We start from the raw sequence: 16,655 nt of genomic DNA on the forward strand, positions 1-16,655 counted from the left end.
TACCAACAACATAGTTTTAAAATAACTGTAAAATATTTCGTAGTAAGCTCTTGTTTATCAAACTGGATTCCTTGTTTTAAAATTTTCATAAAAAAATCTTTGGCCCCACTCTTGTATATCGAATTGTATTTCTGGTCTTAAGATAGCTTTGGAATTCTTTCTCTCAATATAAAAAATATCTGAACATTATAACCTCCTATTTTTAAGTTATTTAAAATGTAAAAACAAAAAAAAAATGGCACCTCCAATCTAAAGCATTTGTGCCTATCAAATAAACGAACTGAATAAATCATCATAACGGCAAGAATTTCTACCACATAAAATAATATGACAGAATCAGATTTTAGAAGGGTAGACAACCAAAAGACTAAAAAGATTTTTTTATTTAGCTTGAGCTTTTTTAGCTTGGCTACAAAAAATTAAATTTTACTCACGAGAACCTAACTGCATATTATACCTTCAAGTAATGTTGTATACATTTTAATATATTTGCCCATCACGGTGTTACCAGTTTATATGGAAGCTTGCTGAGTTACTGCACCTACAAACCCACAACTACGGAAACAAAAATATTTTTACCAGAAGCTGTTTACCACATTATAAAAAAAAATCTTGAAAATCGGCGTTTTTTCTGAATTTTTGAGGACTTCACTTGACTTGGCTTTACTATATAGCTTAAACAAATTGAGTAATAAACGTTACAGCTGCGATTACAAGCTAAAGGTAGTACAAATCGTTGTTGACTATTCTTACACCCTTTTACTAATAACACTTTACTCATTACTGCTACTAATAATTCACCTCTCTGGAGATACAAGGATCTCGTTTTGTTTTGATTTCTTAAAAAAAATGATCACCGTCAGCACAGTCATGAGTGGAAGCTCAGCTTAATTGCGAACCATTCTTATCCGGGGATTTCCTTACCTCAGGGAATCGGGACATTATCTTCACGCTTCGCTCGCAAGCAGTATCAGCTCCAGGAGCATGCATCAATTTGATTTGATAGCGCGCAGTAAACTAGTTTGCCTCTGTTACTGCAACTCAACGATGGGAGTTTCATAAACAAGCAAACAAGCTGCCGCAGTGTCTCCAGTTCAGTGAAGAGATCAAGATGAAGCGTAGACTTCGGGTCGTTTGTATAGTATTAGCAATCATTTTTGCAGTTCCAGTTTTCGGTGCTGGGTATTGGTAATTGTAAAAGACTAATACTCCGAATAATAATGTTTTTTTTTTCGTTTTAAGAAACTACATGATATTGGCTCCAGGTAACATCCAACAAAGCCAGCCTTATCAGTTATCGATATCAACATTTGCTCTCGATGATCCTCCAAAGCTGGCCATATCGATTGAAGGATTTTCAGAACATGACGAGGAAATAACAGTCGAACAACAAATTCAACTTCAATCAGATGAGACCCGGTTGATGGAATTGAATGTGAGTATCGTTCTCGCATTGATAACAATGTAGGATGTTCAGTTAAATCAATACCGAAACTGAAGATGAATAATGCTACAATGGTAACTACAGTATTAATCATAATTATTCCATCACCACAGACAACAGCCCTTCAACCTGGCGCATACAATTTAAAAATCCGTTCGCTGTCCGGTTTTAACATCAATCAAGACCATCCACTGCAATTCCAAGGCGCAACAGGTTTAATTCTAGTCCAAACGGACAAGCCTATCTACAGACCTGGTAATACGGTAAAATTTCGAGTTCTGGTGTTAGATGAACGGATGCGGCCACTGGACAAGCTGCAAAGGATTCATGTTACCGTGTATGATCCAGAAGAGAATGTGATATTAGTTTGGCCATCAGCAAAACTTCAAAGGGGTGTCTTTCAATCGCAGCTAGAGATTGCGAATGAACCGAATCTCGGAAACTGGTCCATAGGTGTGAACATTCCAGGAAAAGTTCACTTACAATCGTTTCTTGTAGATGAGTATAAACTACCTAAACATGAAATACGAATAATGAATTCAAAAGTATCGACCCTCAACGACGAAACGTTCACCGTGGATATCGATGCTCGTTACGTTTTTGGAAAACCAATGAAAGGAGATGTCACTGTGAGTGCTCAAAGTGGTCATCGGAAGCTCAACATTACCTCCAGAATTCATGGTCTACTGAGAGTTCGATTCAACATCCGAGAACTGATTGATTCTGTTGAAAAAGATAGTGACACGTGGATTCAAGTGGATGTTAGTTTACAGGAAAGACATACAAGTAGGAGTCAAATATCAATAACATGCTACCATTTATATTTTTAATTTCAATTTTCTCACAGAACGGATACTGAATGCAACTAAATCATTTCAAATTTTTAAAAGCTACTATGAAATCAGCATGCAAAAGTCGTCCAAATATTTAATACCGGGAAAATCGTACAAGTGTTGGCTCAAAATCAGATCCCAAACGGGAACAAAGCTAACTAATCAACCGGACCAGCTAGCTGCTATCAGCATTGTTTACGTTGGTCAAAATCATTTCAATCACACCGAAGATTTCACCGTGAACACTTCCAACGAAAGTCCAATATCACTGGATTTCTTCGTTCCAATTCAAGCCACTAGAGCTGAAATCGATGTTTCTTTTAACGGGAGCAAGGGTTATTTTTCTCTGGAGAAAAACCCAATAAACACTCCGGAAACGTACCAAATTTCTCTTTTGACGAGCGGTCCAGCAATGCTGGAACAGAACGTTCCCGTACTGGTGCAATCATCTACCCCTTTGAATTCGTTGATTTTTTATGTCGTTTCGAAACATCGGATCATACAAGTGCAACGGCTTTCACCCAATGGCGAAATGGATGTGACCTTGACTATACCGGTGACAGCTGCCATGATTCCCAAAGCAAGGATATCTGTATTCAGTATTCAGAATAATACAATTTTAAGTGATAGCATTACCCTGGATGTGTCTGGCTTGCCAAATACAGTAAGCTGACGCTTATCCAGACTATCTTAGAATGCACTGACTTAAGTCGATTGCTTTCAGGTTGCGCTCACACTATCAGAGCAGCGGGTTGCACCGGGACAAAGAGTCAAATTGACTATCCAATCAAGGCCCAACTCTATGGTTGGTTTGTCAGCAGTCGACAAAAGTGCTTTGTTGCTGGAGAGCGGAGCTTTGCTAACGAAGGATATGGTGTTTAAAGAACTGGAACATGAGGCTACCGATAAGGATTCCGCGGCACAGGTAAGCCCTTTGTATCGCTTGTGGTTATGAGAAACGCACTAAATATGTAAAACGGCCATAACCTAACTGTCTAACACTATTTTCGTCTGTTACTACCGTCTCATTACTGGTTATACATTGGACTGCCCAGAAAAATGGTGAATTTTTGAAAACTCAATCAGCCCAGCCGATTCCCACCAGGAGAGCTTGCTCCAAATTTGAAGCAAATCGGACAAGTCTAGCTACTGGACCAACGTGCCTGAAGTTTGTATGGCATTTTTCAACAATTTATCTGGCACTGTATGCATTGTATTACCACTGAAAGTGAAAAAAAGAAAAATAGTTCAATTATCTACAACTTTGTCGAAGACCGCTAGTCGATCTGACTATGTTAAAAGAAGTTATTAAACTTTTAACAATGTGATGTCTGAGTCAGTTTTGCATAGGGCCTAGCAGTGCATGGTTTTGTATTAGGACTCGATTCCCACGAACTACACATTTTTGTGAAATAATGGTTATATTTAACTTATAGTATGTTCAAAAGAATTGTAGTACATAATACGAGTTATGTTTTGGTTAGAATATTTTAATTTCACCTGTGTTCGCATAACACTAACTTTTCATAAAAGAGAGTTAGAATATCTAGTTGTTCGGAAGAATTATTGAAAAATGCCTGTTCTACAACTTTGTGGAAGACACCTAATTTCTATCTCTCTCCGTAAAAAAGTTAGCGTTGGCGCCCTCTATGCGGTAACATGCGGAACTAAAATGTTTTAACCAAAACATGATCCGTATTATTTATTATAATTTTGTTCAAAAGAAATACTATTGCTGCTATTGAGCACTCCTATCCCAATCCATTATTTCACAAAAATGTTTAGTTCATGCGAATAGAGTACTGATTCACAACCATGCGCTGCTGGGCCCCTTGCAAAACTGACTCAGACATCACTTCACTAAAAGTTTAATAACTTCTTTTAACAAAGCCGGATTGACTAGCAGTCTTCGACAAAGTTGTAGACAATTAAAAATTCTTTCTTATTTTCATTTAATTTTAAATTTAGATGCATACAGTGCCACCTAGCACCTAGCACCACCTAGAAACCCACTAGCTCGCATTTTCGCAATGCGAGCTAGTGGGTTTTCTCCTTGTAAATTGTCGAAAAATTCCATACACAATTCAGGCACGTTGGTCCGATAGCTAGACTTGTCCGATTTGCTTCAAATTTGGAGCAAGTACTCCTGGTGGGACTAGGAAACGACCCAGGGGTGGGTCGCTTGAGTTTTCAAAAAATTATTATTTTTCTGGGCAGTCTACTCAATACCCTACTTCAACACCCTACTTAGAATTTTTTTGCTAAAGCCGTGTTAATTGCAAAAACCACCTAGCAGTGAGATGAGACATTTCTTACACATGCCACTGTTGAATCATTCATTAGTTTGCAGAACTCGTTCATTAGTTTGCAGTTTCTAGCCCTGCACGAATAAAACCTCGAATAAACTGAAAAAATATAGAAAATCAATAAAACGAACAAAATAAAAAAATAAAGCAAAAAATAAAAAAAAACAAAATGTTTCAAATTCATTAAATGAGTACAATGAATAATATAAATCATATTAATAAAATACATAAACCAAATTAGATTAGCTCATTAAATGAAAAATTAGGCAACATTTAAAAATAGTTATAAAATTAATTGAAAAAATTAAATTGACTCAAACTAACAAATTGAATGAAATAAATAAGTAAAACGACTGATTATGAAATGAATAAAATTAAAGAAATGAACAAAATGAACCAAAATAATCAATTGAATCAAATGAATTAAATGAATTAAATGAATCAAATGAATCAAATGATCCAAATGAATCAAATGATTCGAATGAATCAAATGAACCAATTGAAACAAATTAACCAAACGAATCAAATGGATAGAATGAATTTAATGAATCCAGGATGAACAGGATAAAACTAATAAAAATGAATTGAATAAAATGAATAAATAGAACAAACGAATCAAATAAACAAAACGAATAGATTTGATAAATTGAATAAAAAGAAGAAGAAAATGAATTGATTGAAATGAAAAATTAAGCGATGTTAAAAAGTTATAAATTAATAGAAAAAAAAATAAATTGCGTCAAATAGGGGAGAGTGGGTACACATGATCCCACTTTTGGTTTTTACTCATAACTTTTCAATGAAATATAAATTTAAATTGAATAATTCGCCATGTTATAGTCAATTCGAATTGGAAGAGCTATGAATAATGTGCAAATCCGAATACCATGTCCTGTCAGTAATATGAACATTTTCGAAAATCATGCTAAAACGAGGTTTTTGTAAAAACGTGTGGTAACTTGATCCCCCGTCTACTAGGGCTAAAGAAACACTATGACCTATAGACACGAAAGTTCAGCTAACCACCTAATCTGACAAATTAATTAATAAGACTACCTTTTTAGATACACAACAAACTTTAACCACAGTAGAAAGTCAAGACATGTATTTGCGGTAAATCAATGCTGTTTAACTGGATTTTCCAATCATTAATAGCTTATACCATGATTTGTTCACGGAAAAAACATTTTAGATCAAATAATAGTGCAGGTACTTAATGAAAATGATGTTTTTCTCTTCCTATACATTTTGAAAGTGTTTGTGAGAACTAATGATAGGGATCAAGACTACCCAGTGTTACAGGGATCAAAGATACCTGTTATATGAGGTAAAGAAAATATAAATTTTTTATGCGTATTGTAAAACTTTTTATTCGAAAAACGTGTTTTTCTAGACAAAAGCCTTTAGAAAGTAATCGCACTTGAAAATATTTATAAATAATTAGATCGACGATCTCATACAACCATTCAAAAAATTTGTAAAAAGATCTTCGGGATGGATTTAACCACATATTTTCTAAAATAATACATAACTTTTCCAAACCAAATATAATACACCAGATTTGTTTTTAAAACATCGTAACCGAGAAAATATTTCATTTTCTTTTTATATTTTGATAACTTTATGCGTATAAATTATGAGATATGGCCAGTGAATCAAATATCCCCAAGGATCAAGTTTGCTCACTCTCCCCTAAATAATTTGGACAAAATGAATAAATCTGCAAAATTATTAAAATGGAGAAACTGAAAACATTTATAAATTGGAAAAAAAAAAACGAATAGAATGCATAGAAGGAAAACAATGAATAAAATAAGTTAAATAAAAGATATGAATAAAATTTACAAAAAATTAACTAATCAGAGTGAATACAAAGAATAAAACGAATAAAATAGATTAAATGAACCCAAATGAATAAAAAGAATGCTGAATGAAATAAATAATTAAAATGCAAAGATCACATACTTAAAATTAGTCGAATGTTCAAAATGAATAAAATAAACAAGACGAATAAAATCCATGAAAAAAACTAAAACCCATGAAACTGAAAAAAATTACTATTTAGAATGAAATTAAAAATCGTTTATGAGTAAAATAAATGAAGAAACTGGATTGTACGAATTTGAGAACTATTGTATCAGAAAGTTATGAATTGTTTTTGAAAATCCCATCATCTGAAAAATGGCTAATTAGTATTCAATGAACTTTCTAAAGTTTTCATTCTTTTTTGTTTTCGCCTTTTCGTTTTCGTTGTTCTTTTCTTGGCGGCGTCGTTTAAGATTTTCTACTTTATTATTTAGTTAGGAACCTGGCACGTTCAGTTTGTTTTGGAATTCAATATTGGATAGTAAAGTAAGACAAGGTCACATGTGCTTTCAAACCCTTTAAACAGAGAGCGACAGACGGAGAATGCGATTTGTGAATGGGAAAGGTGGACATTTCTAAGTTTTTATTTGCATTGATGTAAATAGTGTGAGGCTGTGCTATGTCGATAGCACAAAAGCCATTCAGTTGATTATAATGCAGTATCTTTCCAGTCATTCTTATAGCTTGCATATTATTTCGTTCGGAATTCTTGTTCAGGAAATATGGATAAATGAGTGCTAAACAAATCAATACTACGAAAAAGAAATGGTTCTAATTTCCAGGATAAGTATTGAATTTGTTGGAAACGCAAGCGGCCAATGAAAGTGTCACTTGACATAATACTGCTCTTGAAGGATAGACATACTTGACATTACAAATCTTAATTTTTGCGAATAAATATGTTTCTAGTTACATTGGTCATGAAAAGGGTACCTTCGGGTTCATTTGTTGTTACACAGTAATGTGTATGACAAAAATGTAGTCAGATCAAACGTTTCCGTACACAGTATATCGAACGCTTCTCTACTAATTGTGACTGCCATTGAAGCATCAATTGAATTGTACTTAGTATAGAGCAAAAATGGACAACAATAAGTTAGAAGAGACATTGTACTTGGATCCCCCATCGAGAGTGAAGTCTTTGGGAGACCTCTTTTCCCGGAGCTAGGTCGTGGATATTTTTAGAGTTTGATACGTTATTCTTCATAATAGTTCATACCAATACAATGAATATATATTTTCAATAATACATACATCACAAAAAAGATGTGCTCACTTTTCACATTACATATTTGTCCATATGATTCATTTAAAATTCAATTCAAATACGAAAAGTTTAGATAACGCAATTTTCATCTTCAAACATCCATATTACACAGTTAAGTTGAATATTTTTCTAGATAGCCATGAATTTCCTGCCTACCCATAGTTCAACGTTTCGGAAAGATACACCTTTCATCTTGATGGTGTGAACATTTGAAAACAGTTATAGTTTTCTCATAATACAAACATTTTGCAAATTTTCTCAGGACTACAAATATTTTATTTACTAAGTAGAATGTAATATTAAACTTGTTTTTACGTGATTGGACATTAATAAATATTTCAGATTATCAGAGGATCTTATCACACAACTTAGAAATGGATAGAGAAACAGTAAGAAAGTCGTGACAGTTATCACGAACACGAAGGAAGGACAGAGAGAGAAGAGAGTGAGAGAGAGAAGGAGAGAGAGTGTGAGAAATAGCAAATGATATTTAGTTACCTTGTACTTATAGGTATATTATGCGATATATTTATTTCTTTACACCCTTATTAAAAATAACGTAACAAGTAATTTTTGACTTGTATAGCTTAAATCTTGCGAAAGAAGCCAAATTTTCGCTAGAATTTTGGGGTTCAAAAATACAGTTGCTTTCGGTGATGCTGGGAGTATATTTATATGAGAAATCTTTTATCTCACTACTAGGTGGATTACTTGGTGATCTATGAATTAATATTCCCTCCAACATCTACCTTACGGTTGAACGCAACGCCTCATTCAAGGGATAAATACATAAACTCTGGAAAAAATTTCACTATGAGGTCTACTTACACATTATTTTGTCTTTGAAGAAAACTTACATATTAATTTGTGAGAAATACTTTATATATTATAGAGGTAATTCACTAAACGTTTTAAGAATCGAATTCCTTGAATCACGTAGATGCGTTTCCATACTACGATATTCAAAATCGGTTTAGTTTAGCCCCTAAAACACCAGTAAAGCAATACTCTGTATGTAACGGTCTCATTTTTAGATAGTGAAAATTGGTAAGCGAGTGATAAAAATACAAAATGTTTAATATCTTCGCCGCTCGTGAACGGATTTTGACAGTCTATACAGGGCCGGCGGAAAGCGTGGATAGTATGGGTAGTACTACCCACTCGAAAATAACCGAGTGGGTAATTACCCACTCGAAATTTTGAGCCATTTCAAAAAATTTAAATGTGCAGCGCATGTATCTCGTACTACACACATTTGATGTACCACAATTCCATTTGCATAAACGAACGAGATCTAATGTGAATGTAATGTAAGCGTGTGCATTGCGAAATGGGAAAAATTCCTTACTAATGGACCCCTCACCCTATGCTTTGTACCCACTCGGGCGTAAAGTGTTTCGCCGCCCCTGAGTCTATAGCTTGTTAGAATGGTATTTTTAGCTTTCTACTTCTATCTAGTTTGCGTGGCGCGGTCGCCTTGTTCGAAAGTTATTCGCTTAAAACACGTTTTGTTTTGACAAAATCACCCATAGGCAGCCCTAAGTTTGCGCCGCTAAAACAACAAAAATGATCCATAAAAAACTGAAAAACGATCCATAAAATCCATGTCCATAAAACAAAACTGAAAATCCATAAAACAGTGTGAATGATCCATAAAAAGAGGTGATTTGATCCATAGATTATGTAAAATTGAACCATAAAATGGTCGCAAAAGAGCACTAAAATATAAATAAAAGAGCAATTAAAATCAACCAGTGCCCCATAAAAATATTGGAAATGTTCCATAAAATGATACATTTTGCGCCATAAATTAACTGACATTGATCCATAGAATATTAACAATGTACATTAAAAACGACAAAAATGTTCCACGTTATTACAAAATGGAGCAATAAAATGTCAGAAAAAGTTCCATAAATTTGATGAAAATGTTTGCTAAATAATTTTTCTTGGTCCATAGGAGATGTAAAAATGAACATTAGAAATGATTCATATATCGAACGTTAAATTATGGTTCATGGATATTTACAAAACGATCCATAGAAAAAGAAAATGTAAAACGATCCATTAATATGTGCTTATGCACCAGAAAAATCAAATTTAATGAATTCATGCGAAATTTTTGCTATTCGAACTAATAATAAAGTTTATTCAAATGGTCACGTTGGGCCTTTCATTTGAAACTAGTTTCATTAAGATCGGTTCAGCCATTGCTGAGATAATTACATAACATTTTGTACATACATACATACACACATACACACACATACACACACATACATACATTGTCTCAATTTGTCGAGCTGAGTCGATTGTTATATGAAACTCGCCCCCCTTGCGAAAATCGTGTAAAAAACCTTAGTAGCTGTTGGCAATCGAGTATTAGACGATTTGATTTGAAATACTGTAAACAGAACTTGCAGATTAATCAAGCTTTTCTAGAAGTATTATAATAGGATATCCATGGCTATCCGTCGTTTGGACCGCACGTAATCACTTTTCTAACACGCACTTCTTTCGACGATATTTTTGAAAGGGCTTTTTAAATATCAACGAAATATATATTTTGATAGACATACTTCTATATCTGTGAGAAATATTTCGTGGTTGAATATTCCAAGAGATGTTTATAGCTATCCAGATTTTGTCGCGAACAAGCCTTACTTCCGAAAATGTACATAAAATAAGAGTAGCTGTTTTGTCGTTCACTTTACGCTGGCTCGAGCCAATGGAGAAAGCACACTAAGTGCCGTGAACGTTGTATTTGGTGGCTAGACTCAGGCTGTCACGCCAAAGACTGTTTGCTCCCAATATTGTTGAACTTAAATACTGCGGTACTATACAAATAAAATTATTCGGTTTTTCTTTTCAGACTGACGATTTAATTGTAGCCAGTAATGCACATCAACCACTGAGTAAGTTACTCACCATGAGTGATATTTAATTTTACGGTCATTTTTCTTGTGATATGATTAAAATATTCCAAATACAGCTCTAAGTGCTCGCTTTGGAAATTACGATGCCGACGAAGAAGATTCCTACATTCCCCCGCGAAAGGTTTTTACTGAATCGTGGCTGTGGCATGATATGCTCGAAGTAGGGTAAGTATCTCCGAATAACTTTCTTCTTTACGTTGCCTCAAAAAATCCATCCGAACCAGAGCGGACGGCACCCAGACTCTATGGGACCACGTGCCAGATATAATCACCAATTGGAAGATAACCGCCTTCGCCCTAAGCTCAGAGCATGGCCTCGCTGTTTTAGATCAACCAATTTCCCTGGAAGTAACTAAACCCTTTTTCGTCATGCTGAACCTACCGAGGTCAATCAAAAAAAGCGAAATAGCTGTAATCGAGGTGAGCTTGTTTAGCTATCTGGACGAAACGCTGTACGTTGGAGTAACGCTAAAGAACTCTCGCCAAGAATACGAATTCGTTGACAATCGGGGCCGAAAGGACGCGTCCTACCAAGCGAAAAACGTCGTGCTGACTCCGAATTCCGTGACAGCTACCAAGTTCTTCATCAAACCAAAAAAGTTAGGAGATATTATGATAAAAGTTATCGCTGAATCGACCGAAGCATCCGACTCCGTAGAGCGGCTATTACGGATTACTCCGGAGAGTTTGCCATACTTCAAGAAAGCCAAACGCTATATACAAGTAGAAAACTCGACGCAGATCTTCAATAAGATTGAACTGGAAATTCCACGTTATCTTGACGCGGGATCAGAGAATATTAGTTTATCAGTGCATGGAAATTTACTGGGGAATGCTGCTGACAATCTGGATGATCAGATTCGGCTCCCATCGGGTAGTGGAGAGCAAAATGTGCTAAAAATGGTACCCAGCGTTGTTCTGCTGGATTACATAACTAACACTAGAGCGTTTAATGATGTAGTGAAAAAACGAGCGGTGAAATTTTTGGAGACTGGGTATCAAAACGAGCTAAAGTTCAAACGACCGGATGGTTCGTTCAGTATGTTCGGAAAAGAGGACAGAGTTGGAAGCGTGTTCCTGACAGCACTTGTAGCGAAAACTTTACAGCAAGCTTCACGTTACGTGACGATCGACGGTAGAGTAATTGAACAAGCCTACGGTTGGCTTCAGCAGAAGCAGAGCAGCCACGGTTCTTTTGTGGAACTTGGCACAGAACACAATCAAGAATTGTCAATTATTAACAGCGATGAGGTAAGACTGACAGCCTATGTTTTAATTGCTTTCTTGGAAGATCCGCAGATCTCCCGAAAATACAAATCAGTAATCGATAGTGGAACTGCATATCTCTCTAAAAAATATTTCGGTTTGAATTCGAGTTACACACTATCATTGATTGCATATGCGCTGCAGTTGGCAGATCACAGTGCAAAACTAGATGCACTGAATGAACTTTTAAGGAACTCGGTAGTCGACCATGAGCGTCAATTGCGATGGTGGGATGTACCATCCATGAGAATTGAGACAGCAGCTTATGCTTTGCTAACTTATGTTAGCGCTGGTAGCTATGTCGACCCAAGACCACTCATGAATTGGTTGACCACAAAGCAGTACTACATTGGAAATCTCGAAAATACCCAAACTACTTTTGTAGGACTTCAAGCTCTGGCGGAGTACGCCAAAAAAGTGTCGACTTCAAGAAATGATTACGACGTGACGGTAGGATCCGGTTCGCGAAATCATGCAACCATTCACATAGATCCTTTAACTTCACTGACGGTTCAGAAAATTTCACTGCCTTCAAATGTACGAGTCATTGATGTGACGATAAACGGAACGGGAACCGGAATCTTTGAGCTCGAGTATAGCTACTATTCTAACATTTTGAAAATGAAACCACGGTTCGACGTAACAGTGAAAACACTCAATACCACTTCGGATCAGTATCTAGATCTTACTGTTTGTGCAAGGTTCAAACCCCGGGAGAAATATGAAGAGACATCACTCGTGCTAATGGAGGTTACATTCCCTAGTGGGTATATTGCCTTGGATGAGTCGGTGGAAGAACTGGAAGCATCCACAATTGTACAGGTGAGTCAGATTGAATGATCGTTTTTCAAAAGCTGTAGCTCATTAACATGTTTTTCATATTATAGAAAGTTGCAACAAGACACGGTGAGACTTCACTATTGCTGTACTTTGACTCTCTTCCAGTGCACTACCAGTGTCTGAATGTGACTGGTTTTCGCGAAAGTGAGGTTCTTCAGCAAATTCCTGGTACTTTGAGGGTGTATGATTTTTATGACAATTGTAAGAGACAATTAATGATTTTTTCCTACTGAAATAAAATAATTGTATTTATACCCTTACAGCACGAATAGCAATCGCGTATTTCGACGGAAAATAAGGCTCATGCAATAGTCTTACATCTCAATATGGAGTTGATTTTTAAAATGGAGACTGTATTGAATCTATAATCGATGGATGTGATGAATCGTGCTTAGGTATGCATTTGTGCTCATACTTATGAATGGATCGTGAGCAGAAAAAGCTTTATTACAATTAAATCTTTCAAAGAAAATTTCAAATTAAAAGAAGAGCAAACAGTTTAGCAGTTCGTAAACAGATGACAGATCCTTTCTCGTATAATTAGTGCTAAAATTTTGGCATCGAAGGTCTGTGCATTAGTGATGAAAAATTTCAAAATGACAAAAATGTAAAAATGTTTGCGTCAAATCATTCTTATAGAACCTTCGAGAAAATTTTATCCATATAATTTGGGTGCCCAAAATATAATTCTGAGTTAGATCTATGTCATTTTTCCTGAATCATGTCATCTAGGATGCAAAAAACACAATAGTTTTCTAACAGATATTAAAATCAAGTCTGAAAATATTTACTGTCCATTTTCTTTAAATGGCGTCACTGCTAGTATCGCCATTTTCAAGAAAAAAACGTTGAAATTGGATCATTGACTGATCCATGTGCAGTTGTGTTAGTGCGAGATTGAGGTTAAATCGGGTGTAATTTTTGCCAAAAATCGTAAACATCGCGCAACTGTGTTGATGTCCTAGACGTCAAATAAGTCAATGAAAGCCATAATCATCTCAGAATCCAATAAAACTCAGTTTTGAGATGATATTGTCTCATTATGCAACTAAGCATATTTTTAGTAAGCAATAATCACATTGAAAAGAGTTTATGTGATTAAACAAATATTCCATTATTACTTCTTCATTTTCTTATTTAGTGCTGAGGAAGAATCAGGGAAAGAAATAACCACCACAACATTGTGTATTGAATTTTACATAATTATTTATTTATTTCAATATGTAACATTTGTCTTAAAACTATCTTCATGCATGCTATTTAGTATTATTTCAACACAAGCAAAATATTTTTGGTTCATTTTCTGAATTAGAATACATTTTCGCCTCTACTTTGCCACCAGGAAAAGACTGCCGTGTTCTTTTGACATTTTGTTGTATTGTTCAGTGGATATGTAGCAGTCAGGCCCGTAGCCAGGATTTTGTTTCGGGAGGGGCTTAAAAATTATTGCATAAATGTATTAATTCTGATGACTTGAAATAATCACTGGAAACTGAACGTAATTATGAAAAGTTCTTAGTGAAAACAATTTCAAAACTAAGACAATAAACACTAAAAAGCTCTAATAACATGTTGTCTGTTACAAGAAAGACTATAGTGCATCGACGAATTAAATTTGATTATTTTTAATTTACAAGTTGGAAATTTCTCTAGTTACAAAAATGAATATTCAAGAATTCAAAGTATTTAGGGCTGCTTGAAAATGTTACGCTGCATGCAAATTATCCGTTTCTTGTGAAACTTTTGCAAAACTTTTTGTCAATTCATTAAACAAATATGTGAACACTAATCTGTTCAGTAATAGGTTTGTTTATGAATGAAAATAATTAGCTCTTGATTTTTTTTTCAATCATCATCAAGATTGGAAGAGATTATGATTTCTTGAAGAAAGTTGTAATGTTTGTCTGATTACATGTTTGTTTTACCACTATTTGGGAAAAAAGTTTCAATTAAAGTTGTTGCACCTAACGCAACGAAGACGAAATGAGAAGATCAGAGCGCGATTCGGAAAGAACTCGTGTTGAGTGTATAGTAATGATAGAAGAGTGATCTTGAGTCGATTTCGATTGGTTGATTCTTTTTTCTCTTATTTAAGATTATCTCTCTCATTTTATTCCATGACGAGCAAAAACGGAACAAAAGACTGTCGCATACTGAAGACATGAAATCGAAACTCTTATCCCAACTTATTGGCTTACAGATTCAATCAGCCCCAACATTTTAGTCCCTCTTCGTGATTGCCTATGGTTTTACAACTTTTTGACCCACTTTTAAAAGAATTTTCTTTTACATGTTTGTTGCAGATATCACGGATTTACGGATTAACAGTGTATTAGTACGGAACGAATTCCTCGTAACAATGAAATGAAGCGTCAATAAAAACGGTATTGCGTTAAAATGACGCGAAACAAAAACTGTCTTCTCGGCTCAATCGTTCTCAGACAAATTGAAATACTTTTTGTGTAGCACAGTACAGCGAACAGAGTGTACAGTGTGCACTGACCTAATACAGAAATTCAAAATTGTGTGCAATTTAAAAACTTATCATTTAAAAATAACAAACGGGATCGTGGATCTTTTATATATTTCCTTATGTAAATAATAAAAATAATATAACGAGTTTAAATGGTTGTGCTACAGATCTCGCGCAAGCGCGTAGCCATTGCACGTGGAAACCTGTTTACGAGGCGTAGAAATATTTTTTTTCTCACCAACTATGTCTTAGGGGGAGTTGTTCATTTATATCTCGCTATTGTACATTTCCGTGTCATCATCGTAGTTGCTGCCTTTATGTTCGCGAATATCTTCCTTGCTTCTCGCCCTCAATAATTGCCCTTCAAAATAGATTCCATTTCTCAGAAATGTGACATTAATCTGCGAGTAAGCGGTATCCGATCTTGTAGCGGAACATTCATTTTCTCATCGTCCATATATAGGAGGATCTTAATTATAGCATTGTCACACACAGCCTTGTGCTTTAAGTTGTGCTAAATGAATGGTTTCGTCTGGGCTAATTTGTTGAGCGCTAAATGCCTGCCATGGTAGAACTCGATTAAGGCGGCTTGCGAAAGTCTAATCTCCATTTACACCTTCACAAAATGTTCGACATTATGAATGCTCTGTCCTATGCGAATCATCAATAATTTTATAATCACCGTATTTGGCTGGAGCACCGATTCTTGCTTCTGCTACTCACTAATCTCGGCACAATATATAAAAGTTAGGGGAGAGTGAGGGCACTTGATCCCTAGGGATGTTTGATTCCCTGGCCATATCTCGTAATCTATACGCATAAAGTTATCACAATATAAAAAGAAAATGAAGCATTTGATCGTTTATGATGTTTAAAAAACAAATCTGACGTATTACATTTGGTTTAGAAAAGTTGTATAATATTTTAGAAAATATGTGTTAAAATCCATCTCGAAGATCTTTTCACAAATTTTTTGAACGGTTGTATGAGATCGTCGAACTAATTATTTATTAATATTTTCAAGTACGTTTACTTTTTAGGAGCTTTTGCCAAGAAAAACACGTTTTTCGAATAAAAAGTTTCACAGCACATACAAAAAAAATTTGTTCACCTCATACAACAGGTATCTTTGATCCCAGTAACACTGGGTATTCTTGATCCCTATCATTAGTTCTCTCAAACACTTGCAAAATGTATAGAACTAGAAAAACATCATTTTCATAACGTACCTGGCACTATTAATTGATCTAAAATGTTTTTTCCGTGAACCAATGATGGTATAAGTTATTGAAGGTTGGAAAAGCCAGTTAAACAGCACTGATTTACCGCAAATATTTGTCTTTACTTTCTACTGTGGTTATAGTTTGTCGTGCATCTAAAAAGGTTGTCTTATTAATTAATTTGTCAGGATAGGTTGTTAGCTG

General features: G+C 35.1%; 1 protein-coding gene across 1 annotated transcript; it reads left to right on the top strand.

Annotated features, from left to right (window-relative positions):
- Window positions 1-1,059: 1,059 nt before the first annotated feature.
- LOC131679239 (thioester-containing protein 1 allele R1-like) lies at window positions 1,060-13,241 on the top strand. Its single transcript, XM_058959918.1, has 10 exons — window positions 1,060-1,182; window positions 1,243-1,435; window positions 1,558-2,230; window positions 2,292-2,941; window positions 3,002-3,202; window positions 10,589-10,631; window positions 10,709-10,817; window positions 10,877-12,740; window positions 12,806-12,959; window positions 13,022-13,241. The coding sequence occupies exons 1-10, from the start codon at window positions 1,112-1,114 to the stop codon at window positions 13,054-13,056; spliced, it is 3,993 nt and encodes a 1,330-aa protein (XP_058815901.1). The 5' UTR covers window positions 1,060-1,111; the 3' UTR covers window positions 13,057-13,241.
- Window positions 13,242-16,655: the final 3,414 nt, after the last annotated feature.

The sequence above is a fragment of the Topomyia yanbarensis genome, chromosome 2, assembly GCF_030247195.1.
Source record: "Topomyia yanbarensis strain Yona2022 chromosome 2, ASM3024719v1, whole genome shotgun sequence".
Classification (NCBI taxonomy): Eukaryota; Metazoa; Arthropoda; class Insecta; order Diptera; family Culicidae; genus Topomyia; species Topomyia yanbarensis.